Raw genomic sequence first — 16,109 nt, 5'->3', positions numbered from 1 at the left:
GTAGGTTAAACCTGCCCACAATTACTGTACAGATTGGATAAATAGGAAGCTAAATAGATATGGCCTGGTGTGCCCCATCATTATGGTGTAGAATATTACAGATAAGTGTGGTCACAGCTTAGAGCATTGCGATTGCATTTAGAGAATAACGTTCATTTTTCTGATCTCGCTTACACATGCATTTGGATCTCTACATGGCGGATTATGGATCTCTATACATAGACTGCAACATAGCAATTTCATTTCACTGAAGCATAAGCCTTGGTGTGACAGGGCAGAGGCCTGGCACATTAAAATATGTTTCTGTGGTTGGCAGCCACCTTGGCTCAAGAATAGGGGAACAGCCTGGAGCCAAGATGGCCACCCTTTGCACAGCCGGGTGGTTTTAAATAAGTTAACTGGTTCGGTGTGGTGTCTCTCTCGGGAGGCTGACTGTCTGATTGATCAGCCCGAGAATGCCAGGCATGCAGTTCCTGGCTGGCTGATCAATCAGTCAATTACAGTAGCTACCCGGAGAAGACACCACACCATTTAAAAAGAACAAAGAAATGTTTGTTGGGGCGGAGGAAGAGAGTTAGTTTAGGAGAAGGGCTGAGAGCAGCAGGTTGTGCTTTCTGCCCTGTCTATGCACCAAGATAGCCGTAGCTGGGGTGTGGTTTGGTTTTCTATGCTGTTTTGGATATTTCTGTTTGTTAGGAATAAAAATGCGCTGAACTGCTGTTTTCCAGGGGCTGTGTTTGCCTTGACCGCGACGCCACTTTACCAAATGTGGTCAAGGCTGGCCAGCGTCAGAATCGCAAACACACACCCGGAAAACTGCAGTTTAGCGCTTTTGTATATTTTTATTTCTTAACAAACCAAACAAAATTTTTACACAAGCAAACACATTCACAAGCAACGGAATTCAGAAACCAGCTTTTCTGATCCCAAACAAATGAAGTCTCCATAAATAAATGTTTCCTTTTACAAATGTCTTAAGAGGCTTAAATAACATAAAAAATGACAATTCAAATAACATCCTGGAAAGGTAATAACTAAAATATAAGAGTGGACATAATCTTTTTTATTTTTTATTATTTGTAGCCTGTAACAATATGCAGCATTTACTTTCCTCACATAAACTGCTCCTGACTAACGGGTAGCTACGGAAGAATTCAAAAGCGGACTCATTTTCTGTCTTTTGATTCAGCCCAGTGCTTCCGTCTTTGGGGATTTCTGTTCTCCAGACCAATGGAACACATATGCAGGAGGCAGCAAGGTTCTCTTAATGTCTTCTCAGAGGCTGTGAAAACAGTATTAACATATTAACTGCCGCTGCCTATTGAGAAATTCAGTAGCAACTGTAATGGTGAAATAATTTAAATAAAGTTAGGAAGTACAGCAATTATTCTCTTACCTTAACCATTAAAAAAAAATGTTTTTATTGCAATAAAGCCACAACTTCCTCCCCATAGGTATGGCCTCCTGTAGCCATGGAAACTAGGTCATGTGGTTGTGATAGGACGACCATGGATGCAGAAGGAATGTTTCTATGGACATCGGAGTCTATGGACATGGCATAAAGAACAAGAAAATTAAGTGAATTTATAGAAATTGTACAGGTATGAAGGGTAAAATAAATAGTGCAGATAGTTAACAGGGTTCGACCGCCTGCAGCAGAATAAATGTGACATTGCCTGTGATGTCAGTGTCAGTTTTTTTCTTTTGGCACTTGATGTCACAAAACCAAACTAGAAATGAGGGTTTTTGTGATGAAAGCAGCCACCAGGAGAAAGGGTTTCATAGATATGGACACAGCGTAATACAATGTCAGTGAAATAGGTCATTTGTACTGGCCAGCACCTGTAACTGAACTTTATCTAGAGAGTCATTTGATTAGCAGTTGAAAAGGACGTAGATTTGTCAGACCAGAGAAGGTTTCCTTACTGGGATGCTTAACAATAATACAGTCATCGGTCCAATTATTACAAGATACCACCGTTAAGACTGCACTGTAACTTACCTTCCGGTGCTCTGAGCATGCTGTGATGCAGATTGATCCTTTCCACTTCCAAAGAGCATTGCGTTGCCATGGAAACCACATTGTCACTCGCGATCCCCTGGTCCTCCAGCAAGCTGCTGTGTGTCAGAGCATCCCCTGAGAGAAGGTAAAGAAAAAGTAACAATAATGAGACCGTATAACTGTTGTTATATCAAAGAGAGGCTAGGTAATCTTTCAGCTATTCTCTCCATGTCAAAAATAAGAAGCGCTGATGGGGGCAGTAGGTTTATCGTACTGTGCTTTGTCTGTGAAAAATCATACAACACTTTTCCTAAACATATATAAAACCTATATAAAATTGCTGTTACCAGCCTCTCCCCTTGTGTCACTGGCAGGAGCAGCAGCGTTGTGACGCTTCCTCATGTGAACGTTTCTGCTGCCACTCTGAGAAAAGGTTTTCCCACAGACAGTGCACTGATGCGGCTTCTCTCCTGAAACACAGCACAGCACACTTCTCATAGAAGACACTTGAAAGACAGAAACATTGATCAGCGTTCCTTACAAATACAATGTGTGTGACTATTGCATTGCAAAATAAAGGAAAAGAATCCCTAGTAGCATAATCTAAGGTGTCACATAGAGATGCTAAAATATGTTGCTTTACCTGAATGCACAAGCATGTGTTTCCGCAGACTGGAGTACTCAGCAAAGGAGCGCCCGCAACCTTCTGCTTCACACAAGAAGGGCTTTTCACCTGAAAAGACACATTTAACATTTTGAAATTAAAAACTCTCAAAACCACATTCTTATGCCAATTAAAAAATATATATAGAGACCCTTCAATGAAGTGAAGGGGAAGCATTCTTTAGGCAGAGCTTGTAGTGGTTCAAACCAAAGGTCTTATGGGGAGCAGAAGACTATACTGAAAGATCAATATTGAAAAAATAACCCCCTAATATAACAGCATGCACTGACCCAACAGTGAGAAAAGACCCACTGTTCATAAAGCCATATACAACACACTTAAAACCTCTTTCTTCAACAGTACTTTATTAGTTGCCGCTTCACAATAAATCCCCACTCACCGGTATGTGTTCTTTTGTGGTTCTTCAAGTTTCCAGCTGTTGTAAATCTCTTCCCGCAGTCTTTCTCATTGCAGATAAAGGGTTTCTCTCCATTGTGTGTCCTCATATGGACCTGCAGTCTTTGCAACACATAGAAACTCTTACCACAGCCTTCGGCACGACACGTGAACGTCCGGTCGTTCCTGTCAGCGAGACAACGAAGCCCTGAATTTGGGGTATTCATACCTCTGCACAATTTCAAATTCAGACCACTAACAGCAACTATGGATTGGTATTTTAAAATTTGTCCATGCCTTCTTTATATACTAAATAAACACTGTTAAAATGACAAGGCGGCTTAAAACTCTCGTTTATAGATTAAAAATAGCTGGTCAAGTCGCTACTTACTTGTGTGTTTTTAAATGGTATTTGAGGTGAGCCGGCCATGTGAAAGTCCTCCGACACCCTTCAAATGTGCACTTCAGGCTCTTTTCATTCTGTGGGCGCTCCCCTGAGGGGTTCACCTCTTTCTTTGGTCCCTCAGATTGGTAACAATGCAAGTGGTCGCCTACCAGCGTGACACCAAAACAGAAACAGCTGTTATGCCATGTCTGAGACCAAGAGAATCATGAAACACAGCTGTCTGCTAATCTTGAAGATAATAATAACCTTGCATATTAATGGAGGATTTTAAAGCTGTTATAGATGTCCTTTTATTTCATCAAAGAGCACTGAAGACGGGGGTATAACTTAAGCCATGTTTTTAAAATCTCAGTTATAAAATAGTTACCACTGTTGCTTGCTTTGGCATCCTTTGCCAGCTGTGCCCGTGTAGCAGCTATCAGACTGTCGTGTGCCAGCTCTTGGACTCGGAGGTACCAGGGTGTGCTGCCATCTGCGTTCTCACTGGTAGAAAACTCATTCTCGGGATCATAGACTTCATCCTGGACAAACACCAAGGGCTCTGCAGAGGCGGCCAGCCCTACATTAGAGACGGTCTTTATTCAAACCAACGATCCTTACATTATTGACGATAATTAAAGTCTAACTCTCTAAAAGCAAGGAATTAATATTGAAAATGTGTATTTGTTCATTTCATAGTTTCCCCCTGCAGGAGTCATTTCTTCTGCCATCTGCTGTCTTTAGTTAATACTGCAGTCTGTGATATTGGCCTTGACAAGGACACTGATAGCTGGTAGTGAGGTCAGTGTTTATTAGAAAAGTGTGCTGGGAGTTATGCAGAATGGAGTTATATTACATATCAAAACACATTTCCTAATAAGCAGTGTGACCAACGATACCTTTGGCTAGGTTCAGAAGTATGAAGGATGTGCTGTCCGTTTGTTGTAGATCATGTAAGATTGATGGAGAGCTGGGAGTGGGGGAGATATTCACAGATCTGTGAGGCTGCAGCTGCACCATTAGTGACTCTCTCTCATTTTCATAATCAGATAAGGCTGGAGAAGCTTGATGGCTTAGACCAGTACCTGGAAATAATAAAAGAAATGTAATACATTAGCATCCTTACTGGAACGAGGGTTTATATATTTATGGTTCTAGTGATAAGCACCATCAAGCTACTGTTGAATGCACTAGGACTGTGTACTCAAAACATGACAGAACTGCAAACTGAGTGATGTGACGGAGGACTAGATTGTGTTGCTCATGCTTAATTGGGTGTTAAGCAATGCTCACCCCTACACTTAGGTGCATCAATACATTTCTGGTAAAATGCAGTAGTTTAGTCATAATATTCTGCTCTTTGTTAGGGACTTTTAACAACGAGAAGTTGCTTTATAAGAGGGAAGAGTACAGCTGCAAATAGGCAATATAATTTACCTGCTAACTGTAGCTGGCTACATACTGAGTTTTCAGAGCATGGAAGCAGGGATAAACATGTCCCCTTGGGGTCACACTCTTCCAGACCTTGCCCCAAAGGGATTGATGCGTTCTGAACAAACTCAACCAGCAGCTATGAAGAGAGAACAGTTATACAGTGGTGCACATACAAAAAATGAAAAAAACAGTCATATAGACAGCATCAACCAGGGATGGAATAAGGCTCCCAATGCATAGCAGTTTGATCCAATCTTGGTTTTACTATGAGTTTAATGAGACAAACCTAAGCTTGCTACACACTGTGGCTAATCAGGCTTGTAGTAAAACCTGGAATGGGTGAAACTGCTTTGCAATAGGAGTCTTATTTCCTTCCTTGTCTACACCCATATTTACAAGCAACAACTTGTAAAAGCAGGTTTCTGTGACTGTGAATGTACATGCAGATACTTGCCTCTAATATATCCCCAGCAGGGAATTACAATGACTCACACAAAAAGCATTAACAGTATGGTTTCTCTGGGCCAGTGACATTTGTTTACCTGGCAGCACAGGTGAGAATGGAGTGTTTCTCGACAGCTACTTTAAAACATACCTCAGGTTTGGAGTCCAGTTCATCTGAGAGCATGGATTCAACCTTTGAGACCTGAAGATAAACAGACATGCATCTTGAATATTCAGCAAGTTAGCCTAATTTTCTTCAAAAGTTACACTACTGTACATTTGATACTGAATATTGTTAGTGATTTAAAGTACCTACCTTGGGTTACAAGTGTTTTTTTCAGGATGGTCATTGACTGTTGCTCCCAGCATTCATCTGATCAGTTTCAGCTTCTCATTTTCATAACTAAAAGGCGGGTAATACAGTATTGCTGTGTGAGAGGAAAGCCCTCATGTTCCACACCAGGTCATTTAAAGAAAAATACTAACCATTTCTGATCATTTCAAATGGTTCACAATCAAGTGTTTGAAGGTACTACACTCCAACAACAACTAATCATTATGTACTGAAAGTGGGGGTGCCATAATTATTTTAAAACACAGTATTTAAGATTAGGTTACAATTAAACATGGGTGAAATAAATAACTGAAGTATTTAACAACCTCATTAGCATTTATTAAATAAAATGGAAGCAATCTTTGCGCAGCTAGTATACGTACTATGGCAAGACTGTGTGTGCAGAACAGAGTAAGTAAGGGTCTTAAAGCATTCCACAACTTTCTGAACAGACAGAATACAAACCCGTGCATTCTGTGCGAAGTTGCGACTTCAAGAGGAAATGAAATGCAAGTAAACGTATCGTCATTTGTCTTACTACCACACCTAACTTTTTATAAAACAGTAACGGACAGTATTTTTTATTATTTTTATTTTACCCCTGTCGTGTCAGGACCTAGTCTGTCCCAAAAGCACGGTGATAATTATCTCTACCGGGGCTTGAGGTTCGTCGTCTTAAGGTAATTCGAGATCTTGCACATTTTAATTGTCTATATTCAGACACACACATTAACATGTTAACTTAAACTCTTTCTAAAGCAGCTAGAATCAGAATTATGTATAATGTAAATGACCACTGTACCGGCATTTCAATAATCTGAATGATTAGCACGATTCACGTGTAGTTAGCTCAGTCGATAAAGGGCCAAAAAAAAAAAAGTCTAAATTTTAATTGTGTAATACTGTTACATTTTCTATATGAAAATTATAAACTAAACGGATTATTATATTGAATGTATATTTGTATAAACGAATTTCAAACCGACCCACGGCATGCATCTCCGTTGTTATGCCAACATATAGACAGTTCAACTTTCATTTGTTTGGCTTAAACAAACCACTTAATTAAATGTACTTACAGACACTTCTATACCTTCATTTCACCTCTAACGTGATTGATAGACATTTGTTTTGAAGTTTATTTCCATTTGTATTGTAAGTACTCTTTCCTTCTCTGTTTACAAAAATGTACGTCTAAATAATTTCCTCTCTACGGAGCAGCTGTTGGGACAATAATTTTCGTCTTGCGCTACGTTTGTTTTAACGCGTTTTTCAAAACTCCAGGGCTATGCTATGGGGACGGTAAAACAAAAAAAAATGACGCACCAGCTAAAACCGATAGCTATCTGTATGCTTAATTTTTAATGATTCAAATCTTAATATCACACTGTTAAATACTGCTGTTTTAAATACATGGAAGCTGAAGTAACATATACCTTGCTAAGAAGGATGTAAAGTTATACATATCAGACAGTAAAGATGAGCACTAAAGATTAAGAAAGATGGGCCAGTTTCACAAAGCATTGCCACTTAGCAGGCTGCTAGGAAGCTATGGAAGTGGATTGGGTATAGCAGACTGCTACCTAGACCTGCTTTGTGAAACTAGTCCCATTACTCTATTATACATGGAAACTTTAATTCAAAAGGGTTAAACTGTGGTTGCACATAATGGCATCCTGTGGTGCTCTGGTCATGGTCTGTAAATTCCAAATTAGAGTAGGTCATCATGAACCACATTGACTGGATCTGAATATAAAAATGTGACAGATACAGTAAGTTTCCTTACCCAGTTTCTGCAGAATTGGATTAGCAGCTATATTTTCTATTGCTGCTTAACCCTGAGAGGTAAATAATAAGAGGTAAGTCAATAGAACCTGTATTATATCTTCTATTGCTGCTTAACCCTGAGAGGTAACAATTGGATGTTGCAAACCTACTGAACCCTTGTCTGACTCCACATGGCCGTTCCTCTAGGTGAGACGCTGGGGACACCTATCCTGAGGTGTTGTATTTTGTATTGTATCTCCCCCTTTGTGATGTACACACAGCTGAATTCAGGTTGAATATGTTTGCCATGCCTCTCTATTGGGTTTACAATGCTTGTCTATGCTAGTTTACAATGTTTTCACAATCTTCTGTTACACGTTGCTATGCTTTTACTTTCATAGACCAATATAAGGGGTAATAACCCTTATAAACTTTTATAAAGTGATATTACAGATCAATTAATCCATCTCACCTGTTTTTAAACATTTCAGTAAATCTTGTTTAGCCCTAATTATTCTGATACAATTCTAGTACAGACGCAACTAATTATTCAAAGGAGTGGTACCAGTATATTCTTATAGAATAAAATTTAAAACTGGTACCAAAATCTAGCGTGTCTGCTCTTGTGTAAAGATGATTTTAATAAACACTGTTGACCACAGCAGGAATCTGTGGACCACAATTCACAGTTCTCCAGCCCACCTGCAGTGTTCTAGACAAGATAGTTCCGACACATTAGCTTTGTAATGCAGTATATAAAAGAGTAATGATGAGGTAGGTAGACGCCCCACTTAATTAATACCCTGTAGATACTGTACTCTCCAGCACTGCTGTAAAGTAACTGTACCCAATGTATTGTGGTATTGCTGCAGCATATCGTTTTGTAGATGACTATAAGCAGCTGTCACTGTGGGAGGCTATGTTGACAAGTGGATTCAAACACGCATCAGGGGGATGTATCTGATCAGGTTTGTCTTTCTCAGGACTGTAAATAATGCCTCTCCTGGTATGTGGAGAGCAGGAGGGGCTGCCTGGGTGTCTAAGGCCACCGCTGTGTCACCTGCAGGAGGAGCTACAGACAGGGAGATCCTACGGGGAAGAGAATCTGCTTTTGAAGAAGGAACAAAGACAGAGGGAAGTAGAGGCAGACAACAGTCAGCCCGGCAGACACCACTGGGGCTGCGTTCTCCACGCTTGCTAAGGATGGGAGCTGAGCCATAGGGGGACAGGCAGCAGAAGCAGCCCTCAGAGGATGTATTAACATTAGCAAAAACAGACAAAAAAAACAGACCAGAAAACCAGCAGCAATAAAGGCACACCAGGGGACTGTAATAGCCTTCTGCTTACACGTATCATGCTGACAGGGCATGTTGTCGTGAATCATAATACCGGATAGCTTGCCTTTTTCTCAGAGGTCGGGGAGACGATTTCAGTGAAGATTGCTGCTGGAATATTATTGCCGTCGGAGTTGTGAGGCCATCTCCGAGTCAGTAGCAATTAAAAGAAAACTGAACTAAGACAAAGTGAACTGGTGAAATAAAAAAGAGCGGAAGATGGAGCAGGGAGAAGAGAGGCTGACAGCGAACGACAAGGGTCTCATCAGGGACAGCTGGGAGAGACTGGGGAAGAACAAACTCCCACACGGGACTGTCATGTTTGCCAGGTGCAGTGCCTTCTGCTTCTCTTTTTAACTGCTGTTATTTCTCTTGTGTAGAAACCGAGTCAGTGCTATAAATGGCAGGGCTAAGGGAAATCTCTCAAGAATCAGTTGAGAGCACATACCTGATATTACTTCAGTGTGAATGAAGCAGACCAGGACTTTTGAAATGTTGAAACTTAACCCAGCAGACTGTATAGAAAGATAACACAGTCTCCAAATAATAAAGGCATGCCACAATGGAAACTGTTGTTTATGAAATATAAAAAAGCATGCCGCAATATGAGATTAAAGTAACTCATTGTGATGTCTGTCAAAATATGTGGTACCCGTCTACCAATAACTTATACCATGATAACTGGCAATGCGCTACCATTGTCCCATTGCATTGCCGTTGTAGTGCCACAGAAATGATGCTGAAGATCATTTGGTAAGGAAAGCAGCTACATTTGAGAAGTAGGGAGAGGCTGAGATTAGCCAGGTAATCCTGGCCTCCTCTGTGCACAAGTCTCTGTCCAGGTGCTAAAAAAGAAAATTGACATCAGAGCTGTCTTCCGATTTGGCATTCATGGGCTTACTGCGTGTTCCACAATAGCGGCTAAACTTTTTGATGTAATGTAAATTGCCACAATATTCTTAAACCTTATAATTATATAAACACCTCTCTTTCTCTCTATAGGGTATTTATATATTCTCATTGTAATTGACATTACATCCAAATTGCTGCAGGGCCCTTTTAAAATGTTCTTATCTTGGGTTTTAATAATTGTTTGGCCTGGCAGGGTGAATGGTCAAAGTCCTCATTAGTATGGAATTAAATGACATGAAAAAGGAGACTGCCATCTCCCCAAGGTGCTGCTGAGATACATGTGGAGTACAGCAGGGAGACAGCTGAGTGGAATTAACCCTGTTTCCAATCCATCCCAACCACAAAGACATCAGTGAAGGAAAGCCACCCTGACTAGAGAAAGCGCTCATGTGCTTTGTGTCTGCTCTTTCACTGACAGATTGTTCGAGCTGGAGCCAGAGCTGCTGAAGCTCTTTCACTACAACGCTGCCTTCAGTAGTGTGCAGGAGTGCCTCTCCAGCCCGGAATTCATTGATCACATTAGTAAGGTTTGGAACAAAATCATTACTTACACAATTTACAAGGTACTGAATCCACAGTGGGGCTCATGGTGCTTTGAAAGCTTGTATCTCACTCTCAAACCAGCATGTTTTCTGTAACTTTACCGGGTATTTTCTTCTTTTTGGATAAAAAAAAAAAAAAAAAAAGTGAAATAAAAATGCTTTGAAAATGAGCCCCAAAGCGAAATATATGTATTTGCAGTTTAATACATGCATAGTCCCAGTAACCCAAGCTTCAAAGGAGATCCTGTTTAAGCGCTGCTCAATAAATCCACCCGCTTTCTGGGATTCTTTCTTTTGATGCAAAATGTAAACATGGAAACACATAACTCTGGCAGCAGGACCCTGACTCTCTCTTCTAAATCTTCTCTTTCTATCTGATGTTGACCTGGGTATCCTGTATTTCACAGCTCTAGGTAGTGTGGTTGTTGTCTGAGGAGGAAATAAGGAGGCTCAGTTGTTGCAGAAGTTTCAGCTCCAGTAAAAGTCTCCTTTTGTGCCTGTCGCAGGTGATGCTGGTGATAGATGCTGCAGTTAGCCATCTCGATGACCTGCATTGCCTGGTCGAATACCTTGTGAACTTGGGTCGGAAGCACAAGGCTGTCGGGGTGAAAACCCAGTCATTCAATGTAAGTAATTCATTACGTTCTATAATATTAACAAAGTCAGTTCTGGGGCAGGGGCAGGGCATATTTTAACTGTGTTTATTACCATTAAACCCTCACCCTAATGTCAATGGCCAGCAATACCCTGATACTTCCAGTAGACTTTGATTACATGATGTTAAATAAAATATCTAAATTATGTTCATCTAGTTTTTTTTTCTTTAATGATGTCTCAATCCTGAAATTCTAGGTGATGCAAAACTGTTGGCCAGAGCTGTAGAGTAGAATCTATTGTTTTTAAATATTACCTGACAATTGCTGCAGTTTAACAGTCCTAATATGGTCATGCAACATGCACCACTTGGTACACCATTTCATATGAATTTTAAAGCTGTTCCTGTTTCTGCATTCAGGTTCCTCAGTGCTGAGCAGAATTGGCTCACAATCAATAACCTTACCATTGCATTGCACCCTTTTGAACAGACATGCCTCTCCTAAACATTAGTCCCTACCCTGAGCTGGATTTATGAAACAGCAACCCATCCATACACTTTTATTGAATTGTAGGAAAGTGATCTTGTATCTTGGCTTGTGGTGATTTACAACCAGTGCTTAGGGGTGAAAGCTAAAGATTAGCAAATGTATGTTTACCATGATGAATGCTTAGAAAGGTGTTAGCAGTTGGCTTGTTTAGTTGCTGGTTGCTTAGGTGATTTTACAGCCACTAAGGCATTGGTTTTAGTAAAACAGAAAAAAAAGCATGTGTCACTTGTTGCGTTCTCTAATAAAAATAAACCATTATTCAGGATTATTCTTCTCAAGTGTTCGGCTTTAATTCAGTGCCCTTGTTTTCTGTCAAGGCTGTTGGGGAGTCTCTGCTCTATATGCTGGAATGCAGTCTGGGACCAGCTTACAGCATGGAGCTCCGAGAGGCCTGGGTTACCCTCTATGCCATCGTGGTGGAGACAATGAGCAGCGGCTGGACAGAAAACGGAGAGAGCAAGAGCGACTGAAGGGAGGAGAGAACGAGAGCGACTGAAGGGAGGAGAGAACGAGAGCGACTGAAGGGAGGAGAGAACGAGAGCGACTGAAGGGAGGAGAGAACGAGAGCGACTGAAGGGAGGAGAGTGAACTCTGTGACCTAAGGGGGGTGTAGTTTACGTCGCTGTTCTTGGCTCACTGTGTTACTGGGGCTCTTGCACTGGCTGTGCATGAGAGAGAAGGAAGAGGGATATTATGAATTGTTTAACATTGTTTAATTCTTTTCTCAAAGGTAATGCTGCAGGGACAGGATATGTGCAGCGATCATAGTTAGAGCCGCCACATTCTGAAGAAGGAGTGTTGCTGGGAAGCCTTCATTGTGGTTTTAGTTTGTTTGTATATAAGAGGCCGGTCTGTATCTAATAGCTTGGCCCATGCTAGGTGAGCAAACTTCTATGCTGTTCCTTAACAGACCAGCGATCCCAGTTCATGGGGTTGGGATTGCGGAGTACACTTTATATAAATAGCTTTTACAGTTTAAGAATTTAACGTTAGAGCTGCATATATTAGAAATATGATCAGGAATTGTGAACTGTGTTGCACAGCTGACACAGAGTTCAAAATTAGACTAAGTTATACCAGACTGTTATAAAAAGATAAGAATTGTGACTTAATGCTTTTTTACTCTTGTCGTTTTTTTATTATTTAGAGTAGGCTGTGTTCGACAACCTTATTTTTGAACACTGATGATTGAAAATGCGTATCTCAATTTGTTGTGCGTAGAGAATTGGTAATAGCATGCCATTCCTTTTTTTCTCTGCACCTCAGCTTGTACGAGGGTGTAGCTCCAGTATCTGTGTGGTTGCCTCGTGTTAATGAAGGCACAATGTCGAGCTGTGTGGAACAGTTACACAGTAACCCCTTCTCTGTGAAGTGCTGATTATTCTCTTGTTAAAGATTCAGTTTTGCTTCATTAACCACTTGTGCTAAAGGTACTACATTTAGTGTATAGCATAACACCCAGATTCCTTCCTTTCTCCACCCTGCAGCTGTGGACAACAGTTTTATATCACCCTATAGAATTAACTCATTTTGCTTTAACAGTCCTAATACGGTCATGCAACATGCACCTCTTGGTACACCATTTGGATTTTAAAGCTGTTCCTGTTTCTGCATTCAGGTTCCTCAATGCTGAGCTGAATTAGCTCACAATATCAATAACCTTTCCATTGCATTGCACCCTTTTGAACAGACATGCCTTTCCTAAACATTAGTCCCTACCCTTAGCTGGATTTATGAAACAGCAACCTATCCATACACATTTATTGAATTGTAGGAAAGTGATCGTGTATCTTGGCTTGTGGTGATTTACAACCAGTGCTTAGGGGTGTAAACTAAAGATTAGCAGTACTTCATCCATTGAGAGATAAAGATCACACTGTGCATTTTAATGAGTTGCTGTCAGACGAAATCTCTACAGATTTTCAGCAACCGTTTTTTTGAAGCTGGTCTCTATCCCTATACTGGGTTGGTAAAATGCTTACTTCTCCAGAATGATTTAACACATTTGACAGTCATTGCTCTTTCAACACATTCTCCAGATCCAATGCTTTCTTGACTTGGTTTTTATCATATTCTTACTGCATGTTGCTGTACTTTACTGCCAGCTATTTGTTTTTCTGCAGTTACCAGCAGCTATGAAAAATGAATACCAACCCCAGTAGTTATCTGTCCTGGGTTTTCGGTTGTGTAAATTAGTCTCATGTGAATTGCAGACGAAATCTTTGTACTGCACAGATTCAACGATACAAAAACAATGCCAAGGTATTTTTGGTAACTATCTACACCTATGCTAATGTGGCTTAGTGTTTTATAAAGTGTTGTATACTGTACTTGTTGTTATCTTTGAAAGGGTGATGTGCATCTTTGTCTTGAGCATGCTTATCCAAAGAAAGCAGCAGTGGGATTGCAGATAGAGACCAGGCCTTCCCTTTACTGCATACTGTGGATGTATCGGTCCTACAGCTCACAGCATCACTACACTTTACACTGTGTATTTACACCGTGGTTACTTACTACATGCACGTGTGCTCGCACATGGTTACAATGTTATTATGCATAGTTACAATGTACTTCATGTGTCCCTCTTTCTACACCTTATAACCCTATCCTTTTTCTGATACAATTCTGTATGTCCATATATGAAGTACATTGTAACTATGCCTAATGACATTGTAATTATGTATAAGTACACATGTATTTGCTAAGTAACTACTCTGTAAATACACAGTAATTAGAGACACTTCCTGTAAAGTGTTTCCAACAACATCTCCCTTCTGAGAGCCATCAGCCCACGTATTTCACAGCTGTAATCACAGGCTCAGTCAGTGTAAAGAGATATCTATGTGCTGCCTGGATTTCTAACTTTTGGTCTTGTGTGTGTGTGTGTTTACAGTCTGTGTTTTAGCAGTGTGCTCAAACCCTTGATAAAGCCAATCCCACTGCTCTCGGCACTTTCCTAAGCATGCCCAGTCGACAGGATGCAAGACTCTCCATTGTGATATAGAAGTGTTCAACTTTCTGCCTTGTCTTAATGTCTACCTCATCTGTTTTGAACACACATTGGTCTTTGCCTGAACATTTTTGTACCAAAAGCATATACTATTTAATTACCTTTGACTATTCAAATTATTAGCTCCTGGTTCCAAACTTGTTCAGCTTGGTAAATAAATCTGTTGCATTTTTAAATGTTCTGTAGTGTACGAAACCCACCTGTTTCTTCGCAAATAAAGATAATTTCATGTATTCTACTCGTATGCAGTTTGTGAACTCAAAAATGCACAACATATCCCCTGTACACACTTTTGCTTTTTTTAATAGAGTTTTGCTCTCTTATGTTGTGTAACCAGAACTCCGTGATGGAATTACAGCATTATTACAGTATGTGCAGTTGTGTGTACATTTTTCCTGATATACAGTAACACACCACAAAGATAATCTGTGCAATTATTTTTTGTGCAACAAAACGCTAATTAGTGAAAAGCATATTGGTTTTGCAGGGGAAAAAAATCAATCATCTATAGGAGGATTCTGACATTTGTGATTAAAGTCATTGTGCTTTTGCAACCTGTTCCCTGGGGACTGGTTTCGGGATATGAAACTTTAGAAAATGAAGCTGTAGCTTTCTGCACTCACCAAATTGTTTTACATGACAGCACTCAGGAGACCCATGGGAGAGATCTGTGAGGTTATCGTTTCACTTGTACTTACCAAAGAAGGAAACTAATTGCTGCCTGAGAGAGAGAGAGGGAGGAGAATTATTTTTCATGTAATACAAACCAATGTATTTTATTTAGAAATAATACCTTACCGTGACTGATCTCAAATCGGATTTACAGTTACTCTCCTAAAATGTCATGCCCCTAATTGACATTTTACAGTTACATTCTGCTTACTACTTACAAGGCCCTTCATGGTTTTGGGCCTTTATATTTACAGGAAACGTTGGTAGCTTCTGCTGCTGATTGCACCTTGAGATCAGTGAATTCTGAACTTCTGGCAGTTCCTCAAAATCATCTAAAATTAGGAGGGGTGAGAGATGCTGGCACAGTCGAGTCATCTAAATCAAATTTGAAAACATATATGTTTGCGGTAGCTTATTCTAGAGCTGGATTGGTTGGCCAGTGGCTTTTTGCTTTAATTTCTTTAAGTTTTTATTGTAAAGCTTTTGGGATGCTCTGCATGGAGAGAGCTATATAAAAGCAAACTGCATTGTATTGTAGCGTGCACGGGGGAGGTTCACCGCAGCATTGATTTGTAAAAATGGTTTACCTTGCTAGATCTTTGTCTAGAAGCTGCATTTTATTCCCCTGGCAATCCTTTTCAGGTATTTTCTTTTTCAGCCTCTCTCCATTTTAAAATGATTCCTCTTTCCTTTTGAGGTTGTGCTAAGGGCAGCTGCCAGGCTGTGTATTGTGCACTTGTGTTTCTAATAGCCAAGGTCTTGGTGAAGAGGGTTGTTGTCATGGATACACGGTGTAGAATGTTATAGCATGCCTCTGCTCATTAACTAGTCTTTATGCCAAAAACCTTAGAAGGACACTTCACACTAGAGACCTTGCAGCTGCAGCTTAGAAAGAGATCATTTTATCAGAATCAAAAACAGTGGAGTGTTCATCATCAGCTGTTCCTTAGTTATTAATTCTGCGACACAAGTCTGTTCGGATGCTGTTTAAAAGACACCCCCCCCCGAGACGTATTATTTCACATATAAAAGCTGCATATCCCTGTTGCAGGGTTGAAGTTGCACAGT

At 40.3% G+C, this 16,109-nt stretch overlaps 2 protein-coding genes across 6 annotated transcripts; one reads left to right on the top strand and one right to left on the bottom strand.

Annotated features, from left to right (window-relative positions):
* Nucleotides 1–1,057: 1,057 nt before the first annotated feature.
* On the bottom strand, nt 1,058–6,901 carry LOC117401035 (zinc finger protein 410-like). Of its 3 annotated transcripts, none has more exons than XM_034001474.3 (13): nt 6,739–6,900; nt 5,642–5,728; nt 5,477–5,527; nt 4,885–5,017; nt 4,347–4,532; nt 3,836–4,027; nt 3,454–3,613; nt 3,067–3,248; nt 2,646–2,735; nt 2,350–2,472; nt 2,003–2,137; nt 1,397–1,545; nt 1,058–1,282 (listed from the first exon to the last, which is right to left on the bottom strand). In XM_034001474.3, exons 3-12 carry the CDS (start codon nt 5,507–5,509, stop codon nt 1,421–1,423), a joined length of 1,359 nt encoding a protein of 452 aa, XP_033857365.1. In that variant the 5' UTR covers nt 5,510–5,527; nt 5,642–5,728; nt 6,739–6,900; the 3' UTR covers nt 1,058–1,282; nt 1,397–1,420. The 3 variants fall into 3 exon arrangements, with proteins under 3 accessions (XP_033857365.1, XP_033857453.1, XP_033857537.1); XM_034001562.3 differs by having other exon boundaries at nt 3,836–4,009; XM_034001646.3 differs by lacking the exon at nt 2,350–2,472 and having other exon boundaries at nt 6,739–6,901.
* On the top strand, nt 6,032–14,602 carry LOC117417337 (neuroglobin-like). 3 transcript variants are annotated; one of them, XM_058991984.1, is made up of 5 exons: nt 6,032–6,070; nt 8,410–9,089; nt 10,091–10,199; nt 10,721–10,840; nt 11,677–14,602. In XM_058991984.1, the coding sequence occupies exons 2-5, from the start codon at nt 8,980–8,982 to the stop codon at nt 11,827–11,829; spliced, it is 492 nt and encodes a 163-aa protein (XP_058847967.1). In that variant the 5' UTR covers nt 6,032–6,070; nt 8,410–8,979; the 3' UTR covers nt 11,830–14,602. The 3 variants fall into 3 exon arrangements, with proteins under 3 accessions (XP_058847967.1, XP_058847969.1, XP_058847968.1); XM_058991986.1 differs by having other exon boundaries at nt 6,055–6,070; nt 8,493–9,089; XM_058991985.1 differs by lacking the exon at nt 6,032–6,070 and adding an exon at nt 6,231–6,339 and having other exon boundaries at nt 8,493–9,089.
* Nucleotides 14,603–16,109: the final 1,507 nt, after the last annotated feature.

This window comes from Acipenser ruthenus, chromosome 18, assembly GCF_902713425.1.
Source record: "Acipenser ruthenus chromosome 18, fAciRut3.2 maternal haplotype, whole genome shotgun sequence".
Taxonomy (NCBI): Eukaryota; Metazoa; Chordata; class Actinopteri; order Acipenseriformes; family Acipenseridae; genus Acipenser; species Acipenser ruthenus.
This window is presented reverse-complemented; position numbering and strand designations above follow the sequence as displayed.